At 40.7% G+C, this 27,019-nt stretch overlaps 1 protein-coding gene across 9 annotated transcripts in view; it reads right to left on the reverse strand.

Annotated features, from left to right (window-relative positions):
- MAP3K4 (mitogen-activated protein kinase kinase kinase 4) overlaps nucleotides 1–27,019 on the reverse strand; it is a 124,286-nt gene that overhangs the window by 53,969 nt on the left and 43,298 nt on the right. For 3 of the 9 annotated variants that reach the window (XM_074818642.1, XM_074818640.1, XM_074818639.1), the window contains exons 1-2: nucleotides 22,845–23,215; nucleotides 3,154–3,344 (exon numbers count right to left, since the gene is read on the reverse strand). In XM_074818642.1, coding sequence (XP_074674743.1) covers nucleotides 3,154–3,344; nucleotides 22,845–22,870 — 217 coding nt within the window. In that variant the 5' untranslated portion in view covers nucleotides 22,871–23,215. Of the gene's footprint in view, nucleotides 1–3,153; nucleotides 3,345–22,509; nucleotides 22,530–22,844; nucleotides 23,218–27,019 lie in introns of those variants that run through there. The other 6 variants (XR_012622512.1, XR_012622511.1, XM_074818643.1 and 3 more) reach the window with 4 other exon arrangements.

The raw sequence follows: 27,019 nt of genomic DNA on the forward strand, positions 1-27,019 counted from the left end.
CTAAGGATTATCTGCTGCACATGGCTCATTCCCCACTCTAGAGGTAGTAATTTCCTTAAGAGTCTTTGCTACTGTGCTCCTCACTATAACATCCATTAGTACCAGAAATACTAATAAGCTTATTTGCAAAACAGGCCTGCTCGATGGAAGAATAATATTATTCCCTTTCTATATATAGAAAATCATGATAAAGATGGGAAGAGCTATTGCTCAACATTTCAAAACACTGAGCACTTTGTGTTCAATGCTCCCTGACTTCAATTGCACCTAGAATTCTCAAAAATTTGCAAACCACATCCCAGAATGAGTATCAATGTTATAAGTGTATGAGCTCCTATTACGAATTTTATTGCAGCTTTGTAATAATCTTAAAATAATTTGTAAAACAAGTTCAGCTGTACTAGCAAATTTTGATTTAACAATTACCTTTAGTGCTACACAGGGCAGGTAGGTTTCATGACTAAGCAATGATTGGTTGCTGAGAGGGGGCACATGGTAGAGTCTGAGATATCAAACAGCTCATTAAAAAAAAAAGACAAAAGGAACTTGAGGAACTTGATGGGGGTAAGAAAGTGGGGTGTACAGAGGTTCTCCTTCAAGTATGAAGTTGCAGAACTTTGATACTACAAAGCAGACGGGGCACTTTTTTGCATAGTCCAAGAAGCTACCACTTCAGTAAGCAAGCATCGCTGGACTGACATTCCATACCCTCCGAGTCAAAAAAAAAAACAGTCAGGAGACACACATATGTCTTAGGAGCAACTCTGAAATGCATTTAGCTTAGAAAACATGAATCCCATGGGTCTTGGACTACAGGAGAGACAGTTCAGAAACAAGTTTAAACAGATTATTGAATCAATTTAGTTTTTCATACTAAATGCAAGTTATAAGAAACTTGGCATGACAGAAACTAAACAAACATTGGAGATGCAAGGAAACAAGCCCCTAAAGCCCAAAATTGTTTCAGTTGTCTAAATAAAGGGAAGATACATTTCATCTGTGTTATATGTAAATGTCTGAAAAGTTATTTCAAGTTTACTTTTTAAACTGATTAGTTACATCAAACTAACCCCTGAATGAATTCTCTTACTGAAGTAAAACCAATTCAATCTCAGTAACTGCATATGCATACACATTCAGAGTTAATCAATGAGTCCACTTCGAAGTTGTTGGCTTTGGGGTAGGGTTTTTTTTGTTTTGTCGTCCCCGTGTCCGTCCCCCGTCCCCTCCCCCCCCAATATAGAACAAATATTCCAAGATCATACATATAGGCAAAGTTAAACAAAATGAACTATGGACTTTCCAGAAAAAGATATTTTACACAATACACCACTATCCAATTCATTAAAAAAAACCCCACACCATATTTTAAAGATACACTTACAACAATCAAGAACAGGATATTTCTATTCCAGAAGCAAAAACCATTCCCCTCGCAAGTAGAGAGAGACCTCGCTCCAAAACTCAGAATGTATTAGCAAGGATAAACAACAGCTCCCCATTTCTCATAAAGGTATGGATCCTCAGTTTGTGCTCAGCACCAAATGGTCACCATGAAGTATCATGCATTATAGTTGTTTAGTATCACAATTTCTCTGTTTAGAAACTAATTTTTTTTAAAGCACAGAAACAAACAAGAAAAATCACAGAAAGCAAGGAAAGTTAATACATAACTACCATATACAGAACTTAATAAGGTTAATGCTGCATTAAAAGAGTTTAACTTAGCCAAAAGGCACAATTAAAAGCCAGTAAAAGCAGCTTAATAATTCCCATGCCTACACAGCTAACTGGCAAGTATAAGGAGATTTCTCTCCAATTTAGCTCATGGAAGAGGTCTTTTGGCGAATGCTCTCTTCGCAGTGACATTATTCAGAGGCTGTATGAAATAGAAGGGAACCAAAAGCTTTGGAAGATGTTTGCATGGGCCCTTCTTTTATTATGAACTTGCACTCCACAACTCTAGGCAACTGAAGAATAGATTGTATTCCCTTATTCATGCTAAACCATTCACTTCCTTCTCCCCTACACTTCACCTTGAAAATGTAATCCCTTCAAGTAAATGCACTCTGTGATAACCTCTCCTGTTTCTTGCTAAACAATTTAAAAAATTGCTTCCAAAATATTAACTGGCAATAGTCAAGCTGCCATACAATTCTGGCAAATGACCTTGTCCGACAGTTGTTTGGGTTTTTTTTTTTTTAAGCAAGCAAGCAAGCAAAGCAAAACAACAAAAAAAACCCAAACAAAACATAAAAACCTCCAAACCTAGGTATATTCTGTATGAAAATACTGAACATACAATCTTAAAAAAAGGGCTTTTTTGCACCCATCACAAGCTCAGCAAAAACACTGAAATTGCACATATTTTCTTTTTTTCTTGGAAGAGCAGCTTGGAAAGATATAGCTACTGCATGTTTTTTTTAAATTATCTTTTCAACAAGAAATTACCATATTCTATATCTGCTCAAAATTAAAGAAAGAAGAGCTGAAAATTCATATTTTAACCTAAAAATGTTTTATTCAGTATTAGATATCATTACTTAGCAACATTAGGAAAAAACGTATGTCAAGTATCTTGTTTTTTCCCAGTCATGACTTTATGACTAAAGCATCAACAGAAGTAAGTAGTGGTAACTACAATTTAATTGCTTCAGTGACACTGAAGAGTAAAGAATAATCACTGAAAACTCTATTTTTCTATAAAACAGATTGTGAAGTGCTTCAGAACATGAAATTGGGGCAGAGAAGCAACTACTACATTACTAGAGACCATAGAATCGCAGAAAAAAAATGATTGGAAAATGAAGGTAATTTTTTCCAACCTCCTGCTCAAAGCAGGGTTTATTTCAAAACTAGTTTGGCCTGCTCATGATGTTATCCAGTTCTGTTTTCGAAATCTCCGAAGATGGAGATTCAAGAGCCCAACAGCCTCTGTAGCAAACTGTTCACTTACCACTCTCATGGTAAAATTGTTCTTCTAATACACAAAAGAGTTTTCCCTTGTTACAACTTATGACAGCTGCCTCCTGTTCTTTCACTGCATCTCAGTATCTGGCTCCATCTTCTTTACATCTCCTCCATCAGGTAATGATGGGCTACTACTATGATTTTATGGTCATTTTAGGAAAAAAAACAAAACACCACACCCACCTTTCAAAGTGGAGCGGCTAGCAGGTCTCCCAACGTTATTTTTCTGATGCTTTGTTGACATACGCTTCATCTGGCGGGGTGTACTAGGAGGAGAAGTTCCATAAAAGGTGTCAGCACTTGCTTCATCTGATAATTCCTCAGGATCAGATTCAGAGATCTTGCAAGTAGCATCTTCTGATGTGCACTCTTTCCTGTAGAGAACAAGTTAAACCATGATGTTAAAGATAAATAATTTTTACTCTGTTTAGAAAGCTAATCCATTGATAAATACCAACCAATCAAGCTTCTGTATTCTCCTGCCACAGATGTGTATATTTATCCCAAGTTTTTTCACACCCATAACGGCAATTTTTCCATCAAGCAAAGTATAAGCAACATACAAGAAAGAGGATGTATAGCCAGTGTCACTAGGAGAACACAGTGTAAACATAAGTGTATATGTAATATATTGTTTCTGAGAAAACTTGTGGCAAGCCTAAACTAAGAGGTACATGAAAAAAAACACAGATTCAAAAATACAAACATAATGCAAGACAGTTGATCTAATCAGCAGCAGAGACAATACCAGAGGTTTTCCCTTTCATCCTCCACCTCCTACCTTGTGCATACCATGAAGGTAACTTCTAAGTTCATTGACAAGGCTCCCCACCCTTCACAAAACTTTTATCTAGCATAGGAGACCTCAATGTATTTTATGTATTTCCCACTGATTTTAATATTAAGTTTAACTTCAGAACTTTTTTTTTAGTACCAAAAAGAAAATAGGGTCTCCACAGTAACTTTTTAATTAGAGTCAATTACTTTGGCGCTTTGGAAAAAATACTGGTAATATTTAAAAAGAAGTCAGAGCTCATGCAAACACAAAATTAAGATAATGTATATATGTTCTTCAAACCCCAAATCCAGATGGTCAGCTTAAGCACTGGATGTCACTGAATTCATCAGAAAGCATGTATCTTCGCAGGATTAGTAACTGTGTCAGTACAGAGCCCAGAACAATAGCCTTCCAACCCCAAGTACAACCTTTCACTGCTATTACATCTAGCAGTATCCACAAACATTGTAGTGTGGCATTACATACAGCATTAGAAAACATTTCATTATTTTGAAAATGTTGACTTGTCTTTGTCATTTTCCAAAGCTCTAAACTATTTTGATTTAAACTGTTCAAAGATAAAACTATGGAGTAACATTTGTTTCCCTCAGTGAGGTATAGGCCTTTTGGAAAAAAAACAAACCAAAACAACAACTGCATGGTACCACACAGTTAACCCTAGCAACAGCACAATTCCATTGCAGAACAAGACAAAGTTCAGACTGCTGTGATTTTGGTCTCCCTTTCTCCCCAGCCAAAAACTCCTATAGCCTTTCTTTCGAGTCAGTTCTGGCACTCATACAATTGCCCACTAAGCCAACACCAGGAGCTGATCTATTTGTAAACTCACATGGCAAAAAAAAAAAAAAAAAAAAAGCCATTGGTTTTCATATGTAATCTCTGGGCAAAGACAACTTTCAGTTTCATCTCATAAGAGGTCAGATGTAAAACAACCATTGTGGAGGGCATGCATGCACTGTTATATTAGGGCTTGCTTTAAAAATAAAATATGACAAATACAATAAATAAGTAATCATGTCAGATACCCTTTCCTTTCTATGGGACACTTGCTCTGTCCCACCAAATAAGATTACTTCAGTAGAGTGGCAGTTGGGCACAACCACTAGTAGCTGGATCTCCTCTGCATGATCAAGTGACACACAGCAACGAAATCACTCTCAGACTGTGAACAACCAAACTTCAGTACATTTTGTGCTGCTCACTGACATACTAGAAAATTTTAAATTCACACATCGAAATAAACTATTTTAAGACAATTTTTGAACTGTATCATTGCCCTACCAATAACGTATCATTTGAACTCTTCACAATACTTAAAAAGTCCCACAAAATAATGAAATCCTCTGGTCAGTTCAGGCTTCAGGGGAAAGTGGATGGCAGCAGGACAGGCTTTTAACTTCTCTCACTATCCCTCTATACCCATCTGATGCTTATCTACCCAGGGTAAATACAGAGAAGGGAGAAAAAGGGAAGGAACATGAATGAACAGGCTGAAGCTTTAAGTGACACCAAGACCTCTGTCTTATCCCAGACTATGGGAACCATTACCCCAGCACAGTCCTCTCATCCCCACCACTCCCCACTGGTGCCATACATGCAACTCTCTTGCTTTAACATACATCTAGGAGAAGAACATCTACCACTCTAGCTTGGAGGAGAGAAAAAACGCAATTTGCCTCCATCCCCTCAAATATTTTATGTCTGAAGCACGCGTGCAAATAACACAATCTCAACTCTGGTAAAAGACATGGTGGTAACTTTAATTTCAATTTCACTTGAAAATCACAGATGACATTTTACTTGCTACTATTTTTGAGGCAGACGAGGAATGTTACTCATGCTCTGGTAGAGTGAGTCTCAGCATCTGCAAGAAGAAATATGCCAGAATATTGCCAGCCAGTAAAACAGCAGCAAGGCTAACAAAAAAATCAGATACTGTACTTTTTCTTTGCCTTTAGCTATAAAAAGAAATAAATTCCTTAACACGCAGAACAGTTATGTTCTCTGCAAAGCCATGGAAACATTTCGTGCCTGAAATTACTATTCTCACATTACAGCTTTGAGAAGGTGGCAGGCAAGTTCACCAACTACTGTACATAAACATTAGAGGTTACCTAAGAAAAACGACTCAGGTGGTACCATAGCACCACCTGTAGTCAAAGAAGAGCCCGCCCTACAGTGAATTTGGCCATGAGAACAACCACACAAAATCACCAATACATTTAGTCTAGTTTCCTTGACTTGGGAAATCACGCTGTTTGTGTGTCTTCTAAAAATCTGATTTAATTAACCACTATTAGCCAAATATAACATAGAAGTCTTAATTTGTTCCTACAAATCTTGTGAAAACAGGTGGATAAATAATAGAAGAGGATCTTGTAAATGCAGAACTGGGATTTTATTCCTGAGATCTCTTGCAAACAGCCCTACCAAAGAAAAAACTTAAGGCAGAGCATACCTTTCTGATTTTGCCAAAGACAAATCAACCACAAGAGACTAAACCACATGAAACGAAGTCATTAGTTCCAGTGCTTATGGAACTATTTATTTTTTCAGTGATCTCACTGGTCTAGCAAGGATGAGGGTGGGGTGCTGATACTCTTGTCGGGCCTAGTAGAGCGGATCCTGAAGCACTCGCAGTAGGTCTCACTTCCAAGTCAGTTTTAAACTATGACAAGCTACATCATAAAAGACCAGTGAAAACACTATTTTCATAGAATTGTAGAACGGTTTGGGTTGGAAGGGACCTTAAAGATCACCTAGTTCCAACCCCCCTGCCATGGGCAGGGACACCTTCCACTAGACCAGGTTGCTCAAAGCCCCGTCCAGCCTGGCCTTGAACACTGCCAGGGAGGGGGCAGCCACCACTTCTCTGGGCAACCTGTTCCAGTGTCTCACCACCCTCACAGTAAAGAATTTCTTCCTTAGATCTAATGTAAATCTGCCCTCTTTCAGTTTAAAACCATTACTCCTCATCCTATCACTACACTCCCTGATAAAGAGTCCCTCTCCAGCTTTCCTGTAGCCCACTTTAAGTACTGGAAGGATGCTATAAGGTCTCCCCAGAGCCTTCTCTTCTCCAGGCTGAACAACCCCAACTCTCTCAGCCTGTCCTCATAGGGGAGGTGCTCCAGCTCCCCGATCGTCTTCATGGCCCTCCTCTGGACCCGCTCAAGCAGGTCCATGTGCTTCTTATGTTGGGGGCCCCAGAGCTGGACACAGGACTCCAGGTGGGGTCTCATGGAAGCAGAGTAGAGGGGAAGAATCCCCTCCCTCGACCTGCTGGCCACACTTCTCTTGATGCAGCCCAGGATACGGTTGGCTTTCTGGGCTGCAAGCACACTTTGCTGACTCATAGTCACATTTTCCATCCACTACTGCCCCCAAGTCCTTCTCTGCTGGGCTGCTTTCAATCCACTCATCACCCAGCCTGTATTTGTGCTGGGGATTGCCCTGACCCATGTGCAGGACCTTGTACTTGGACTCATTGATCTTCATGAGGTTCTCACGGGCCCACCTCTCAAGCCTGTCAAGGTCCCTCTGGATGGCATCCCTTCCCTCCAGCATGTCGACTGCACCTCACAGCTTGGTGTCACTGGCAAACCTGCTGAGGGTGCACTCAGTCCCACTGTCCATGTCACCTACAAAGATGCTAAACAGCACCAGCCCCAACACCAACTCCTGAGGAACGCCACTCATGACTGCTCTCCACCTGGACATCAAGCTTTTGAGTGCAACTCTTTGAGTGCAACCATCCAGCCAATTCCTTACCCACCACATGGTCCATTCATCAAATCCATGTCTCTCCAATTTAGAGACAAGGATGTTGTGTGGGACAGTGTCAAAAGCTTTGCAGAAGTCCAGGTAGATGACGACAGTTGCTCTTCCCTTATCCACCAGTGCTGTAACCCTGTTGTAGAAGGCCACCAAATTCATCAGGCACGATTTGCCCTTGGTGAAGTTATGTTGGCTGTCACTAGTCACCTCCTTGTTTTCCATGTGTCCTAGCACACTTTCCAGGAGGATCTGCTCCATAATCTTCTTGGGAACAGAGGTGAGACTGACTGGCCTATAGTTCCCCAGGGTCTTCCTTTTTTCCCTTTTTAAAAATTGGGGTTATGTTTCACCTTTTCCAGACAGCAGGAATTTCACTGGACATGACTTCTCAAATAGGATGAATAGTGGCTTGGCCACTTCAACTTCCAGTTCCCTCGGGACCTGTGGATGCATCTCATCCCATGCACCTTCAGGTTCCCTAGATGATCTCAAACCCAATCTTCTTCTACAGTGGGCAGTTCTTCTTTCTCCCAGTCCCCGCCCTTAACTTCCATGGCTTGGGCAGTGTGCCTGGAGCCCTTGACAGTGAAGACTGAGGCAAAAAAGTTGTTGAATACCTCAGCCTTCTCCATATCTTGGATGACCGAGTCTCCCTTTTCCTTCCAGAGAGGGCCCACATTTTTCCTAGTCTTCCTTTTATCACTAAGGTACCGGTAAAAGCTTTTTTTGTTGCCCTTGACATCCCTGGACAGACTTAATTCCATCAGGGCTTTGGCCTTCCTAACCTGATCCCTGGCTACACAGACAGTTTCTCTGTATTCCTCCCAGGCTACCTGTCCTTGCTTCCACCCTCTGTAGGCTTCCTTTTTATGTTTGAAGCAGGTTGTCCAGGAGCTCCTTGTTCATCCATGCAGGCCTCTTGGTGGCCTTACCTGATTTCCTCTTTGTCGGGATGCACCGCTCCTGAGCTTGGAGATGATCTCTGAACATCAACCAGCTTTCTTGGGCCCCTCTTGCCTCCAGGGCTTTATCCCATGTTGCTGGGCCAAGAAGATCCCTGAAGAGGCCAACGTCTGCTTTCCTGAAGTCCATGTTTTCCTCTTGTTTTTAAGTGAGTAACCTCTTCTAAGAGTGTAACGATCAAACCTCTTCACCAGGCTGACTGAACTGATCTTTAAAGACCATAAGCTGGTTCTTCCCTCAACAGTCACTACCTTATTTGTTTCTTGCTGTGCCTGATGAGACTGGGCACAAAGTCTGAACACATTCAAAACACCCTCCAGTCTCCCACCTGAATAACATACATACCTATACTGTGGGATCCAGTACGGCTTACTTAACATTCAGATATTATTCTTTTTCTGGGTAATTAGTAAGCTGATGATTTGTTAAAAACCATAGCAGCACTAGAAGTCACATCACAAAACAGCAATCATGCTCTACAGAACCAGTTTTGTTAGCAGCTGACATGATGATAACTGGAGCTGGCTGATCTGCTTAGAGGAAGGCAGGCACAGGTTGCAACTCAAGTTTAGAAATTCAGCATGCTCAGTTTAGGGTTTGTGTGCAAAGACCGTAATCTCAACTCAAAGCTCAAATCAAGGACACTGAACACAAAGACCCAGTTTCACCAGTGAAAGCCTTATTGTACAACAATGCACTAGATATTTAGAGTCTGAACTAAAGCAACTACATCAGCTTAGTCATGCCAGTATCAATTTTTCTCATCCAGACGACACCAGACATATATGATCATCAGCAAGAACCTTCTGGTGTTAAAAGCAGTTATAATTTTAACAGATTACTGACACAGCATTTGTAACATTTTTGTGCTATTTACTTCTATGAACTAACCATAGACTAATTAAATCTACAAACCTATAAAATGCACTGCTAGCAAACCTAAATCAGATTATAGTATTGGTTATTACACAGAATTGTTGGTTCCTAAATACTGTTGCAAGTAGAGTTGGGAAACATTAATCAAAGCTAATTTATTGTTTGCTACCAAGAACTGAAGGTTTTCTCCCCCACAGCCAGTGAAAACGATCCTAATCTTAATTAGGCATACACCCAAAAAGTGAAAGCTACAAGTGTGACAACTGAAGTTACTATTTGTCAAGGACAGTTTAAACACAACACTTACAAAGAAAACTGGAAGTGCATAGTTTTCACATCAGTCTATTTACAGGTTGGTCCCAGCTTTAATTTTAATGAACAGAATGCTTCTCATCTAGGAATATAGAAAAGGATGTAGCCAGGATGCATAAATCAGGAATACTGGGAAAGCTGCAAGAGCAGTATGGTAAAAAAAAAAAAACAACAAAACACCTTGACAGCTCTGAAATGCAACAAAAAACTAAATAACCAAGACTGTTTCCAACAAGCAACTACTGTATGATACACCAGGGTGCACTTCAACCAGAATCTGAAGAGATAGAATACAGAACTTCTTCAATTTTTTTTTTTAACGGAGTCAAAATGTCAGCAATGTATCTACAATTCCAGCTCAGTCATGAAAACCAAGATACATCTTCTAGATTTTCAAAGGCCTGCAAAAAAAAATAGGAGAGAGGGAAAACTGAGGTATAAAATTTGAAGCAGCAGGACAGGGAGCAAAAAGTCTGGCAACTGTTGCTGTTGATAAATGCCATGAGCCTTTAGAAAAATATAGTCATTTATCATTAAAAATAAATGAACACACAAAAAGACCACTGAAGATCACATAGGGACATGTTAAAATTAAGTAGGCTAAAAGCACACTGAAGAGTATGATTTTTAACCAGTATAAACTTTTTGCACTTTACTGAAGCATTATTCAAACTTTCAAAGTTTGTAACAACCAATAACAAGAGGTCGTGCTAAAAACTGACAGCTATGTGGAGAAAACATTTTTTTTAATCTTCCCTTTGTATCAGCTAACCTTGATCCTCATAAGCAGGAGTTCGAATGTATCAAGCTCTTACATAATTAACTCAGGTTCGGCCACTGCCTATCATCCCACACGCAGCTTAAAAGCTTGCTGGGAATCGGAGCAGTAGAGGTCAACTGATTGGACTACAAGCACAGAGCAATACTTTTGAGTTATGCAATTACAACGCAGTAGCCAGGATAATCACTCACCACTACACTTACCAAGCTGCACCCTCCACAGGCTGCTGGCGTAAACAGCTTCCTGCAGCTTCAAAGACATCACACCATTCACATCAGTGAGGTTCTTTCTCAACTCTTCCGATGGCACCCTGCCATTCCCATACAGGGAGCTGCAAGGTCTGTACAAGGTCCACCAGCGAATTACCAAGTACTTGTTCTTGACACTCAGTGCCTTTGTTTTAAAGGCAAAGCATCTATTTTTCAACTCTATGTTCCTTAACAGGGATTCGGCTTGATAATTAAAGTATGTAGGAAGACAAAGCTTCGTTAGCCTGTTCTTCATAATGTACACTGTCAATCAGCTAAGGTAGCAGAAAACACAGGCACTACACGTTGCCAATCAAGTCTTTTTAAAGCAAGGGACCTCTCCCTAAATGTAGTTGCAACCACTCTATTTCAAAGATAAACAATATTCTGACAAGAACATAATTGCAAACTGTCATCATCCCACAGCTGCTGGCAATGCTAAAAGCAAATAGGATTTTTAGGTAACCATCTCTGCATCTGTTAAAACTGCAAAACAAAACAGTATCCAGTTAAGAGCTGCTAAACGCCACACACAACACAACTCTGGAATCAGCAGCTCTAACTTCTATGGAGCAGTACTGGGTTTTGTTTTATCTGCATAGCACAGAACATGACAGTACTCCTGGACCAACAGCACTAGGAAGGACCTTCATTAATCAACCTGTAGCACTTTGGGAAATTAAGACTGAGGATTAGACAACCTAGTCAGGAAAACAAGACAAAATGAAATGAAGTTCTGCTCAAGTACAGAACTGCTATCTGGTAAACTCCTACTGTATGTTCCAATATTATGAAAGCATCACACACTCCTATTTTTTAATCACCTTTTCAAAATTCCCTGTTCTGAGGGAAGCTATAAGGTTAAATAAATGGACTTAGTTCTGAAAAGTTCCCGATCTGAAAGCAGAAAGGACTATAAATCCCATTTTTATACACTCTTCTAAGGATCTGCTACATTTGTGAATACTAAAAGTAAATGCTTGCAGTTGTTGCATCCAAAGCAGTTACTACAAACTGCTGTAAGGGCAGTAAAAGAAATAGTAACAAAAAACCTTGAAGGAAGGACTATAAGCACAATTCCAAGGAAGCCTTCAGTAAAAAGCAAGAAAAAAAATCTTGTGGGTTTATTATTTTTTTACAGAGCAGCAGGAATTTCCTCACAGTTTGTGCAAATAAAACTGTATTTTTTGCTAAATGCACCCTGCGTAAATCTGTCACAGTGCTGGGGGGTGGGGGGCGGGAGTGCGAAATAGCCTGGTTAGCAAGATACAAAAATTCTGTGACTAGTGTGGACATTTAAATGGTGTACATGTCACACATTCCTATTGTGACTCTACCTCCAGAGACAGTAAAAAAAAAAAATTTGTTCACGTTAAAGCCTAATGTGAATGAATCCTCCTTGGGGCTATCACAAGTCAAATGAAGCACGTGGTTGGGAAAAGGCAGCATGGATTCACAAGGGCAAATTGTGCTTGATAAACCAGATCACCTTCTACAACCAAGTAACCTCCTGAGTTGATGTGGGGCAAGCGGTGGACATTGTCTTCCTGGATTTCTCCAAAGCTTTCGATGTGATTCCCCACAGCCTCCTAGAGAAACTGATACATTACAGTCTAGACAAGTGGTCTGTGCGATGGGTGGGGAACTGGCTGACAGGCTGCACCCAGAGCGTGGTGGGAAACAGCTCCTTTTCAAACTGGCAACCTGTCAGGAGTGGGATCCCCAGGGAGCAATACTGGGCCTAACACAGTTTAATATCTTCATAAGTGATCTAGATGATGGGATCAAGTGTATCCAACAAAGTTTGCTGATGGTACCAAACTGAGTGGGGAGGTGGACACTTTGGAACAGAGAGCCACCCTGCAGCAAGACCTGGAGAAGCTGGAAGAGTGGGCTAACAAGAACCTTATGAAGTTCAACAAGGACAAGTGTAAGGTCTTGCACCTAGGAAAACATAATCCAGGAGCGCAGCACAGGCTGCAGAACAGTGCGCTGCTGTGGCAAAGATAGCCAAGAAGATACCCTTGTTGATGCAACCCAGTATCACCAGCAGAGATAAAGAAGCCACCTACCCCACTCTACTCAGCGCTTGTCAGGCCACACCTGGAATGCTGTGTTCAGTTTTGGTCTCCGCTATACAAAAAAGATGTGGACAGGCTGGAGAGGGTCCAGAGGAGGGCCACAAAGATGATCAAAGGACTGGGAAGCCTGCCATAAAAGGAAAGGCTGAGAGAATTGGGTTTGTTCAGCCTTGAGAAAAGAAGGCTTAGCGGAGACGTTATCACCATGTTCCAGTATTTAAAGGGTGGCTACAAGGAAGATGAAGACTCCCTTTTTACAAGGAGTCACAGGGAAAAGACGAGGGCTAACGGGTACAAGTTACTCCTGGGGAGATTCCGACTGGACACAAGAGAAAAATTTTTCACCATGAGAACAATCAGCCACTGGAATAATCTCCCAGGAAGTGGTAGATTCCCCAACACTGGACACACTTAAGATTCAGCTGGAGAAGGTACTGGGCCATCTTGTCTAGACCATGCCTTTGCCAAGAAAGGTTGGACCAGATGATCCTTGAGGTCCCTTCCACCCTGGTATTCTATGATTCTAATACTGACATACAGTAATGGAGATACTTGACCTTGTATTCACATTTGAATCTCATATGCCTGATCTTCGCATTTCTGAGCAGTCAATGTTAAATCTCAGTCCCCAATAACTTCTGATTGCTGCCAACATATTAATAGCTCTTACTGTTACACACTTGGTAATATACTTGGTAAGATTTTTAACAGTATAATTAAATTTGACTTGAAACTATAAAGTCCTGCCTGGCTTTTTAATTTGGGTAAACTATAGGAAAACACCAAGTTTTGGGTCTTTTCTTTTCTGAACAGGAATCACTATCACAAAGATAAGTTACAGATACAGTCCTTAAAGTTCTTCTAGTGTAAAAAAACTTACAAGAACAGAAAAGTCTTCAAATTATGAAGGGTGAATGCAAAAAGCACTGTCTCCTCTATTAAGGCCTAGATCAGCTGTCTCCTGAGAAAAAAAAAAAAACTTTGTTACTTTTGGAAAATATCACTGCTCGGCAAATGAATACCCATGGCTTTAGGTAAGGAATTGGAAGGAGTATCCACTACCTGTCACCTTCCAAAATCTGAGGGAGAACAAGAGCACAGAGACCCATGCCACATCCCACCAGTAGAACAAAAAGCACTGAAAGCAACTTTGAGCTGGAGGGGAGAGCAGTAACAAAGGCTTTGGTGTTCCAAGCTTCCAGCTCACGAGGATCTTGTAGACATCACTTTACTCTAGAAAAAAGGCATCTGGATAACTTAATTTACAATAAAGCCTGGCAGAAAAACACCTAACAGCAATCTCATAGTGGCAAAGGGGAACTTCAGAATATCATCTCTTCTGACACGAAGGCTGTATCAAAAAAGGCAGGGAAGAGGACAAAATAAAACATTCTCTAAAGCACTTGTTGCCCTTGCAACTCTTCCTTCAGTTGGTAAATAAAAAGCAAGATTACTAACTCCTTTCACTTCTCAGTACCTGTTTTTCAAGCGTGTGTCTTTAACTCAATTTGTGTATCCCTATGATCACCCTTACATCTGCACTATTCTTGCTTTCTACGGGTGGCTAATCCTATTTAGTTAAAGGCATCCATCTTCCACCTCTTCAGAAAGCTAAGACATAAATATTTATGAGGGTCACATTCAATCTCTCATCGATTTCTCTAACCATAAAAGCAGGTATTATGTAAGGCACACCAATGTCAAGGCTGAAATGAATGGGAAAAAAAACAAACTTGAAACTTATCTTAAAATTAGAAGAAAGTTTGAAGGAGAGAGAGATGCTAAATGACTGGAAGTAACCTGGGGAAGCGAAAAAATATTTTGTCATGTTGTCATCTTAAAACAACATCCTAAGGCTAAAGTCTAGTGCTTTTCTGTACTCACTAATATTACAAAATAATGTTTTAAAGAAGAAATAGCACCAGCACAACAATTTCAGTTTTAAGGAATTTTCAAATTCAAATTCAGCTGTACATAGCTACATTTTTCCTCCCAGAGGAATCAGGAGAAGACAGTATATGTGAATAGTTGTCTTATAGTCTAGAAATGAACAACTAGCTTGCTGGGGAAAAGTGGCACTTGAGGGGTGGTGTTACTTAGAGATAGTAATTTTACCATTTACTGCTGATGCTAACTGAAAAAAAGCACTTGCATTTTTCAGCAAGTAAGTCTGCAGATGCGAATTTTACAGAATCTAAGTTTTCATTAGAACAGGTTACAGCAGAGAAGCTTGTATGAGCACAAAAAACATGAAGTAATATTAAAAAACTTTTAAAATCAAGTATAAAATGTAATGAGGTTTATTCACACATTTTCTACTGGGATGAAGAGCCTCAGAAATTACCAAGCCTACAGTCAGTTGACAGCAAAAAGGGAACCTGTTCCAGTGCACCTTTTGTCTCCCAGGTTGCACACCCCTGCCCTCTCTGCATAGACACGAACAATCACGTGAACTCTGTCACCAACTTGATGGGGAAAAAAAACCACATTAATTTTTTGGTGCATCAGTTACCCACCAGATCAATAAGCTGAAGTGAAAACTCTACAGACATGTGACTGCTAGAACCAGAAAGAATGTAGTGGAGGATCTTGGCTTCCTCTTGAGGAGAGACCAGGTGGAAGAGAGCAACCTGCTGTTCCAACACATTAAGTGTGATGTGAAATTGTACCCTCAGTCACTCTCTTCTGCCTACAGCTGAAGCAACTGATAAGATGCCTGTCCTTTCTACTTCCCACTGACACTTTGTCAGAAGTGACCAGCTGCCAAGACACACAGGTGTAACTGAAAGTACTGATCCTAGTTCTTCACTCATACTGCCAAAACAATCCAATTTAGCTGGAATGTCTTTGTTAGCAGGATTTTTGCAACTTCAACCACTTTAATTTTGATTAGGCAACCAAATGTACTGAATTCATGTTACACTAGCAAGTTTCATATGGCAGATATTCCTAGTTGAGGGGAGGGAGAGAGGGATGTTAGGAGATGAGAATAATATTTCTAGTCTGGGACAGCTGCAAAACTAACATAGATTTTTTACTTCAGCAATGATAAGAGCAAAATATTTGGGCAGGAAGATGCTTAAGGTAATACCTGTATCACTATCAAGAATTGATTGAATTACATAATTCCAGTATCTTATTTACAAATTAACATATGAACAAGGGCTCATCAACATAGAAATAATTACAGAAACACTAAAACTTCATTAGTAAATAGGCAGAATGTAATAGTAGCCCTGTAACAGACACGCTTTGCTCACTATTTACACCTTGTTTATCTTTGAAGACTAACCTGTACCATGGCTGCACAAACGCAAACACCCAATACTGCTAGGAAGCCCTGACCTACATCTTGCCACCTCCTTGCAAACTATGTGTTTACTCTACAACAGTTCTGCTAACAGTTAAGCACCAAGTACAATAAATCCCAGGTCAGCTGAGGCCTGAGAGCAGTACAAAGCAAGTATTTCTGCTGCAAGATCAACAGCGGTTTGTGGCAAGATTTCACTGTGATAGAACAATGACACTTTCTGGAGAAATCTACAAGGAAAAGAAGTCATTATTGGGGAAAAGACTAAGGTAAAGTTTAGAGGTAAACAGTTTATCTTTTATTGATTCCCAATGACATCTGTTCCCCCTTGGTAACTCTCAAATTGCTTAATTAGAGCAGAAGGACCCAGCAAGTGTGAACACACTTCATTTCTACAGTGGACCTCAAGCACATGTCTGACTGTAGCCAGTTCCCCCCATTACCAAGTTCCTTACAGCACTACTGTACTGACAAACAACATTTATTTTAAGAGAGAAATTCAAACAAAATCTTCTTTTTCTCAAGATCTGGAAACTATCACAGTCAGTTTTGTAAATTACTAATACTTTAACACTTTTTCCAAAGTTCTCCTATATTCTTGTGCAGAAGTTTTAAAGTACTTGATTATTATATTTAGGACAGAAAGACCTAAGAGTCACAGAAAAATTTAACAGCCTATTGAAACAGCAGAGAGGTGTTGAAGCACCTTTTGACTGACTATAAAAATATGGTAAACTTCAAAACCACAGAAATTGTCAAACAATAAGTTAAAAATAAATTAAGCAAAATGCAAGTGAGTATTCATCATATCTTTTTATTGTAAGCAGAGGTAAGAGCTATTGAGACCTATTTAAATGATTTTTCTTCCGCAAGTTACACCAACTAGAAATAAGTATATTAAAAAAAAACCAGTTCTTGTAACCGTTTTGGCAGTTCTTCATGTTCTCATCTCAGAAAAAATAATAATCAGAACCTTCTGTTATTTTTTACTAGTAAATCTGGAAACAGAGAAAGGTTAACTAATTTTTCCATCTTGGATTATTGTAAATTTTCATGCAAATTTGGATTATGACATAACAGCATTTACAGAATATGCATGTACATTAATCTCTGAGCTTTTTTTCCCCTGATTCACAAATAGATTTTTTGATTAAAACTATGCTGTATGTTATTTCAATAAGAAAGAACAATGGGCCTATTTCATTCTGACATTGTCTACAACGTGTAAAAAAAGAGTGAAAATGTTGATGGATTTGTCAGGTTTTCATATCCACATTTAAGCCTACCAGGTGAGGCTGCAAATGGATCAAAGGTTAGAACTGTAGAAACAGGCTAAGAGAGCTTTACCCAGCCCAGCTAGTATCCAGCTCTCTTCTCTTCAATGTCTCAGAACAAATAATGTCAAAATATTAATTGGTTTCAGTCACCATGCTTCATCCTTAGTGCTACTTTTTCAATCTCAACTATATCTTAACTCACCTTTAGGAAAAAATACTTTTTCAAACTGAAACTTCCAAGAACAGGACTTTTTTTTTAAAAAAAAAAAAATTAGAAGCTCTGAAAAACATTTTCATCACTAAAGTGAAGATGGTTGATCATTACATAGCATAGTATAAATCCAAAGAGTAAGTGCTGCAGTTCAATTCTTGGCACCTGCACAAATCAGATCCCAAGGACTCAAGCTACACACCCAAAAAAAGTACTTAATTAAGAATTACTTATGAAAAATCTACACTAACAAATCTGGATGATTTTCAGGAAAATTTAAGCCACACCAAGAAGAGTTACATACTACTGGGAAAAGAGATACTATGACAGAAAGCATTAAGCTGCTAGGCTTAACTATAAATATATCATATATAACAGTGATAAACTGGGAGAGACACAGACCTAGGATAAAAGATAACAAGATCTGTAACTGCTATTCTTCCCCCACTCTCCCATGCAGGAATTTTACTCTTCTTGGCAGAAAGTTCCATTGCTAGGTAAGAAAAAGCTACCAACTGGTTTTCATCCCAAAGTTTCAGTTCATCTTTTAGATGAAGTCAAAGTCTACAAGTACCCTGAAGATGAAGCTAAGTATTTTTTAGCGGAAGCTGGTGCGTAAGCACTGGGTGCTGGACTACTAGTCCGTGACCTTTGGAAAACCCAGGCAATGCAATGGAGCTGCGGTACTCTGCACTATTTGGAGCATCCCAAATACTCAATGGACATGCCCATGGAGAGTTCTACAGTGCAGCCAAGAAGTAACAGAGGCATATGTAACTGTGGCCTTGTTATCGCTTACTGGATGGATGTTTCATAGCCAAAATGGTAAAAACCTTTACAAATACAGCTCTGAGAGAAGCCATCAGCAAGTAAACCAGCAGCACACATAAGCCAAGGGCAGAACAAATCATACATGTCTACCACATTAGAAAGCAACACATGGCAGTCAATACCATTAAATGTTAGCAGGACACAGAAGGGACAGAATTAATTTCCTCCTTTTACCCTGTGACAGCAGAAGACATTCATCAGAGCAATAAAGTTATATCCTATCTTGTCCGAATCCAGAATAAACTTGATTGAGGTTCATGGCATGCTGATGTGATTTTACATAGAGGGTTCCTGGACTGGACATGAGTGAACATTTCACAACTCAGTAACACTCAAACTCGGGTGTTAAGAACAAACATTCTGGTTTGGCTTTAAGTCTGCAGTTGGCCAAGGATGAGCATGGCACAATTATCAGCTCTTTAAATGAATAAACTTCTAAGTTATTTTTAAAAATTCAAAAATTATTTAGTTAATAGTTTAGAGGCTAAACATAGCATCAATGCAGTTAACAGTTGATAGCAGAAGAAAACTTAAGGGAAGTAATAGCCCTGCAAACATAAATGGCATATACAACAGTAAATCCAATCACACAGGTGAGGAAATAACAGCCAAGATACCTTTATTTTTCTATGCTGACAGAGATCAACATACTACTTGACTAGCAGCAGGTAGTATAAAAAAAAAAATCTTCTAAATCTATTTTAGATGCAGTTTAAAAGAAAGGTTTGTATATAATTTAAGAAATGTGGTTGTCAAGGAAGCCAACTCTTTATAAGCCTCTAAAAATCCCAGTTCGCTCCCTAAAATAAAAATTACTGCATATCCCTTATCCTTTCCTTCAAATTCAGTAGATCTGTTTTTCATCACAGCACAGTTTGCATTCCACAAGGGCCAATATCACTAGCTTACATAATAGTAAAACTAACCTTGACACAGACAGCACTAATTAACAGACATAAAAACAACTCGAGCAGCCACACAACGCAGACTAATCCTTGCTGCTACAAATGCCAAAGACAACTAGCACTTCATGTGTGTTTGTGCGTAGGTGGCACAGTCATTCATCCCAGTCTTGCACATGTAAACAAGAAAATGCGATACATGAAGAATAGAGATTACATCTTACCTCATTTAAATGCATGAAAAAAACCCCAACAACAACAACAAAAAAATGGTAAAACTCTATACACTTAAATCATTTTTCCCACTGAAGCTATGATTCTAAATTAATAAAATAATTCTAAACTCTTTCACTGCTGATACACTATCAGTCATACAGATAATTTGGCAAACAGAAAAATAGGTTGAGCCCAATTCATGACATGACCTCAGGCTTCCCCCAAGCAACTGATGCTGTAGACTGACAGCCCAGTTCATTGTCATCATTGAGCCAACAAACCTGATAGACGGACCACTGAAAAATTCCCCTGCACAGAGGAAGCCTCCATGTTATTCACAATTCTCTCCTGCTTCATTCACAGCCTTGCTCCTTCCCTCACCCCTTGCACTGGTACACCAGGAGAAAGAGGGCTACAAGCATCAAGGCACAAGTTAGAGTAGCCCTACGGCTCTTCATGCCTTTGCAGTGCCACCAAAACTGGCATCCCAACAAAGGAAATGCTTAAGGCCTCATTTTTCTCTATAGTGGATTTTGTGTCAGAAAATTCTTGGGAAAGCCTAAAATTTGGCTCAGAAAATTCAAAGCCTAGAGGCCATAACCAAGAAGCACTAAACATGTACCTGTTTTAATTATCGTTTTAAATTATCGAAATGGTAACATCTTATCTTGAAAACTTTGTTTCCTTTGTTACAAGGATAGATATGTAAATGTGAATTCTTCCCAAAACTTTCCAGTAGTATCTTTTCACTTATCCATAACCACTGCAGGATGCCAATGTCCAAGCGCAATCTTATCTCAAAAGCAACATCTGCCCATAGGTTCCCTGAGCATTTTTCAGTTTAGAGCTGCCTCCCCTCTCTCCACCCTGAAGTGTATGTTTCAAGAAAGAAAAGGAAGACCTGGGAAAACCAGTCTGCTTTTGGAGAGAGATTCTCAATCAAATGCTTTGGACTAAGGACTGTGTAATTCAAAAAAAGCCATGAATATATCATATGTTTGTCTTCGATTTACAAAATGTACTGTTGCATATTTCTTCTGACAAGACACAGAATCCTTACACAAACAGCTTTCCAACCCATAAGGCAGTCTCATGACAATAAATCAATAAACTGTTTTTTTAAACAAAAGTAGGTATATTGCTAATGAGTGAGTACTTCTCCGACAGAAGTAAATTTAACTTAAAAAGAATACATTATACCAGTGCACTTCAGTACTAGTGAGAAGAACACTTTATCACAAGAACACATTCATACTCTACAAACAGGATTAAAAGCTATCTGCCACCAAATGGATTTCAAATTGCCAAGCCTGCACACAGACCCATCGATTTCAACAAGATTCTGACCTCACAGCCGCAAGACTGAACATCTAATAACTCCAAAACTTAAATCAACTTTAATCATGTTGAAAATGCTTCACTCTACTTTACTCTTGCATTACTTTCAAGAAAAATCAAGTACTAGGTAAAGCCAGAGAAACAGTTCTGTTCTAAAGCAGATGTGAAGTTGATACACAAAGTACACGCAGAAGTGAATCACAGTAGAGTACATGCATTACCCTACACAAATTAAGGCTACCTAATTGTTTTGAGACATCTCCTTCCCACCCACCAGCTCACTCTGAAATAACTAATTCAATTTTCATTTGCTGGGTAAAGTTGCCACCGCACTATCCACACCCACATCCGACTCATATAAACTGTCTTTTAATAAGCAGAATCCAGCAGAGGTCAGAAATGGCCCTAGACAGGAAATGCCTGGGTGTTTTCCATTCAGGCACTGCAGATTACTCTTCTACATGAAGACAGCCCAGGTCTAGGGTCATGCTGTTGTACAAACTTAATTTTAAATCGTCTTCTGCTTAACCTGCACTATTACTCTTTGAAGAGACTGCAAAAGGGAACTTGGAAGCTTACGAATTCAGTTGCCCTACTGGCATTTGTGTTTCATAATATTTCTGTTAAATCTAATTAACTGTTATATACCTTCTGGTTTTGGTATTCTCATGACGTAAGAAAAACAAATCATTAAAATACATTAATGAAAATTCAAACCAGACATTGTTCAACACCATAGCCTCGATCCAAACTGGAGTGCATCACCACTTCCCTTTTATTACATCAGTACAAAACAGCAGCTTGCAATATCCAAGACTGATTTCAGGAACGTGACAGCATGAAGCTTTTTTGCACAGCACACCTGGAATACAATGTGCCTGACTATTGCTTTACAGTACTAATTGATCGCACAAGCATTTTAAAAAACGTTTCCTAAATGCCTGCTAGTGAGAAGTGAAGTGCATCAACAGGATGTTATTTTAAAAGGAGAAATAATTGCCAGGGAATTAATAACTTGGACTTATGCAACACTTCTACAGCTAGTTGGAAACACTAAACCATGAAGTAATTTGCATCCCCATCTCTCAGCAGGGCACAGATGGAGACTTGCAAAAAGCCAATCTGCAGGTCAGCACATTCAGGAGGTAACAGCAGTTGCAAAAAGCTTCAGGCACAACGCTAACCCTCTTTGTGGAAGATTTTTTTTTCAAACTGTATCTTCTGACAAATATGGATTGCAACGTTGCCAGGAGCGATACTCCAAGATCCTGCTGTTTCATCGGCGGGCCAGGGAGAACCCAACTACCTGGATTTAATCGCGGCTGCTATAAACACGAGACCCTCCTAGTAGGCGGTGTTTTCATCGCTGCTCTTCGCAAGTCAAGGCGCACAGCCCACCCTTTGTCAGCCTCGCAGGGGGCGCCGACAGCTACTCCCCCTCCTCACCGCACGCCCCTTCACCACCGGCGCCGGCCCCAGCTGCCGGTAAAAGTTTTCCCCCGGCGCCGGCTCTGCGAGTGCCCCACAACCACCCGTCTGCTCCTGCTGCTCAACTGGGGGGGAAGGAAACGGTTTGTTTTTAATTGCAAAGCACCCACAAAACACTGCCTTACCCACCGCAGCCACTAGAGATTCCTTATCGAGGCGCTTTCTCACTCGGTGGGCGCTTTATAAAAGCGCTGAGGTAGCAACAGCAGCAGCCGGAGCTTTTGCATCGCCAAGGGACCGGAGCGGGGGGGGGGGGGGGAAGCGGGTGGTGTTAAAAACGTACCCCCAGCAACGCAGCGCTCGGGCTGCCCTGCCCGGCCGTGCCCCGGCGGCCAGGGGCCAGGCAGGCTGCGCTGCGGGGCGGCTGCCACTCGCAAACCCCGGTTCGGCGCCACAATCTGGCAGCGGGCGGCCCGCGCCGCTCTCCGCGCCCAGCTCCCTATTTGGCAGCGCCGGGTACTGACCTCCCCGGCGGCGGCGGCTCCTCCATGGCGGCGGCGGGGGAGACCAGCGCGGCGACGTCTCTCACGCACGCACTGAGGCCGGCATGGCGGCGGATCGCGGTGCGCGGCCCGGCCCGGCCTGCTGCGGCGCCGGGGGTGCAGCGAGGAGAGGGAGGGGGGTCTCTACCCGGCTGCGGGAACCCGGCCGCGCAGAGCCGCCCGCGCGGCCGCCATCTTGAAAACAGCCTCCGAGGGCAGCGGAGCCGGGAGCATCGCTACGGCGCGCGAGGAGGGACCGGCCCAGCCAGAGGCGCGCGCTCCGCCGCGGCGGGGCGGGCGGGCGGGGAGCGGCGCCTCGAGACGTGGGCTCCCGCCGCCGCGCGGGCGGCCGCCCCTCACCCGCGCGATGGGGACGAGGCGCGCTGCGGAACTGCCGCGCTGCCCCTCTGGGGACGCGGGGGGTGTTTCCCCGCGGTTCCCCGGGAGGGGCCGGCGCCCGGGAGGGGCCGCGTTTATTCCGGCGCCAGGCGGTGATGGAGGCGCGGCGGGAGCTGCCGCCCCGCCAGCTGGCGCCTGGCTGCTTCCCCACCCGTGACGGTGTTAGCCGTTACCGACTGCCACTCACTGCGAGTGCCGGGGTCTCACAACTTGCAAGTTTCCACAACGTTAGCAGCCAGGGGTAGAAGAAAGACCTAATTTCTGAGAGGAAGATGGTTTATTTCAGCAGGTACCGGCTCCCTGCAGCCCACCGGCGTGCTGAGGGTGGAGCTACCACCGCCTTCAACTACCTCGAAGGCATGAAAAGGTCCTCGAGGCCTTCCTTGAGAGGGTACATGGAAGAATGATCAGGGGTGCTCATAGCTGTGCAGGGAAAAAAAAAAAAAAAAAAGCAGGCATCAAGGCATCATTTATTCTGCTGCTTGCCGAGTAACTTGTTTCATTTAATAAACGTGGTCTCTCCAAATCCTCCAGCAGCACTGGTTATTGGCCTTGAACAGAGGACTGGAGCCACATTATCCATTTGGAAATACAGGGAGGAAAAATGTAATTTCCTGAACTATAGCTTGGCTGGAATACCAACGTTAACGCCCTTCAAAGGCAGAAAAGCGCCATGAGTTATTTAATTGTCACGGTTGGTGAGAGTGAGCCTCATCTTTTGTTTTACAGGACTGGAAGCACAGCAGCAAACCCTGGCATCAGTAATGTGTATACAAACAGTATGTTCTGAAGAGTGAAATTTGAACTTGGATTGGAATCAGTACTAGAATCTCCTTTAAGTGCAGTTCCTTCATTAAATTAACTGTACAAGACATTTACACAGATTTCTAGCCTGATACTAAAGTTCAGTTGTAAAGCCAAGGTTCATGACATAGTTGTCCGTGTATCTGTCCAAGTTTAGGAAACAAAGTTTCTACAAATTGATTTTAACAGGCCCCTTGAAATAAGAGAATTTTTTTTAAAGCTGAAATGCAGAAGATACTTCTACTATACATTTATAATTTTATAAATATATGCATTAAAATGTGGAACCAGATGAGTAACGTTATGCAGGAAGCCAGTTCCCTGTTTTCTATAGGTCAAGAAAAATACCTGGATCATCATGACCCTGATGGTCATGACATTTAAATATCAAGACATTCAGCATTTATGTGCAAAATTATTACTTGAGATTACCTCATATAATGGAAAAAAGCAGTATTTATCATGTTAACGATTTTTGGTCAAATACTTGAGCCCAAACCCAAAAAGCAGTTCTAAAAGCAGATATAATACATTTCTACTGATCTGTCATGGTGAACAAAACCTAGAAACTATAGATGAAGAAAGTCAACATTAGAAATTCTGAAGTGCTAACCTAATAAATTACTTGTCATCTCCATAGAAACATAAATTCTCTAAATCTAAAGCAAAGCTCCTTATTTCACAATAAACACTTTTTTTAGTATGATTGCAAATAACAAAGGCTCAATGTCATTGATGAAATAATTGCATAGCAATGGCTTTTAGCATTCTTTTCAGCTATGTTATGGATCACTGTCTGACACCATCTCTTCAGCTATTTGCAGGGCAGAGAAGTATTTATGTTTAGCAATCACGGCAAAATTTTGCAGCTTCTTTGCTTCTTCAATCAAAACAGTCAGTGTAGTGGTGTGCCAGGAGCACAGAGTTTTCATTAACTAGGAAAAAAAAAATCTGATGCTGCTTTTTGCCGCAGATGTGATGGCATGATGGTGTGGATGCGCTGACATCCTGGGGGCCCTTGGCAAAGGAGGAAATGGGGAGTGCCCACTGCCACTACTTTCTGTACATATTAAGATGATTTACGGAAGCAAATTGGGGTTCATTGCAGCCTCTGAAACAAGGAGGTCCAGAATAAACTTCCCTGCATGCCTTTTCCCCTTTCCCCCAGCATATTGAGTTGCATCACATTCTTGTGGTATACCATCGAGAATGTGCTAAAACTACAGATAACTGGCCAAGCAAAGCAAGGCTGTAAGTTTGATACAACAGCACTCCTTTGTCTGCAATAGCCCATAGTGAGCAACATAGCTCCTGGCATCAAGGAGAAAATTCTAAGAGGAGAGGTTTATGAATGGCCTGCAGAGAACTTGGAAGGAAAGGAAAAGAGATGCAGGAGCTGATAGTGCAGGAAACAGCAGATGACATAAGACTGTCAGAGCCTATATAGAGATAATATTTAGCAAAGACAAAATTTAAAGAAGTTACAGAGATCTTACAAAAATTGATATGCACAAAATTATTTTAATTAGTTTTGGCTTCTTTCAAGGAATGTCTTTTGATTTCAAAGACTCCCTGACCACCAAGTTGTGAGTCTAAACATATCAGCATTGCACAGGTGCATGGAAATTGATAAATGAAATTGTTCACTCTGGTTCCGCTACTGGAACAGAAGATGGCACAAAATTAAAACAGACATGACAATAAATGGTGTCTTAATCTGCCAGAAAATTGAGTTAAAATATTAGTAATATTACTGGATTTTATTGTCTGATGCGGCAAAATTATGACCCCAAAATTCTAGGTTTAAAAAAAAAAAACCCAGGCATCTGTCAAAGTAGACAAACTTATTTCAGTTTAACTTCTGTTTTCTGACCTTTTAAAACGAATTTTCTTCTTTTTTTCAGCAACCATGTGGGTTTATATTTTTAGCAGATACTGTGATTTCTTAGGAATTGCTTTTTATTCCAGCAGCATGCCTTTTATTTCATCAGCAGTCCTAGAACTCTCAATACAAATTTAATGGCAATAGCATCCTAGTAACAAAAATAGGTCTTTCAAATAGCTTTTTTAAATTTCTACTGCAACTATCCTTTAAAGTTCCATCTTTTCCTGGGACATAGATCCTGGTATTCCTTTCTCCTCATTTCATCACAAACATCAGACAGGATTGTATGTGCAGCTGTGCTTTTGACATTTGTGAGTTCTACAGCTCTTTTCTATATACAAAAAATACTAATGAAGAAAAAGAAAGATTGGGTGTATATAGGTAATTAAATATAAGAATATCTTCCAAAATTTTTCTCCCACTACCTGTCACAAGGCCAAACTCTTATTTCATGTTATGAATGTTATGCAGAATAAGGCACAACTTATTCTTTTTAACACAGTTAATGAAACGTAGTAATCAGATGGCTCTTCACTGTGAACTACATGCAAAAATGAAATTCTCTACAAAAAAAGCTTTGTAGATTTAGTTTTTCCTTCCAACAAATTATTTATTTTAATTCCACTAAAAGCTGTTTAAAAGTAAAAGCAAAGTTAATTAGATATAGTCCCCTTTTCAGCAGTAGACACTGGAAAGCAGCCAGTTAAGTATAGTTAGTCTAGATCTAGTTAAATGTCCTGAAGATAGAATTTTCGTTTTTTCTTGGTCACAGATTAGAAATGCTCCTCTGCAATGCAATGAAGAGTAAAACATGAACAATACCTGCATTTAATATCTAGAAGACAGTCTGACACCATTTCTTTCTTACGTAGATATTGCAACTGGCTATTCCAGAGTCAAAATAAAATACCAAGATGTATTTCTACCTGGAAATAGGCAGATTCTTCCATCTACAGTTTTGTTGCTTTCACAGAAGATCAGGTTGGGGTTTTTTTTGAAAGAAACTGAACTCGGTTTTCAGTGTCGTATAATTTGAGCTTTGCTGCAATTGATTTGAAGTGTGACCCTC

The sequence above is a fragment of the Strix aluco genome, chromosome 3 (assembly GCF_031877795.1).
Source record: "Strix aluco isolate bStrAlu1 chromosome 3, bStrAlu1.hap1, whole genome shotgun sequence".
In the NCBI taxonomy this organism is placed as follows: domain Eukaryota; kingdom Metazoa; phylum Chordata; class Aves; order Strigiformes; family Strigidae; genus Strix; species Strix aluco.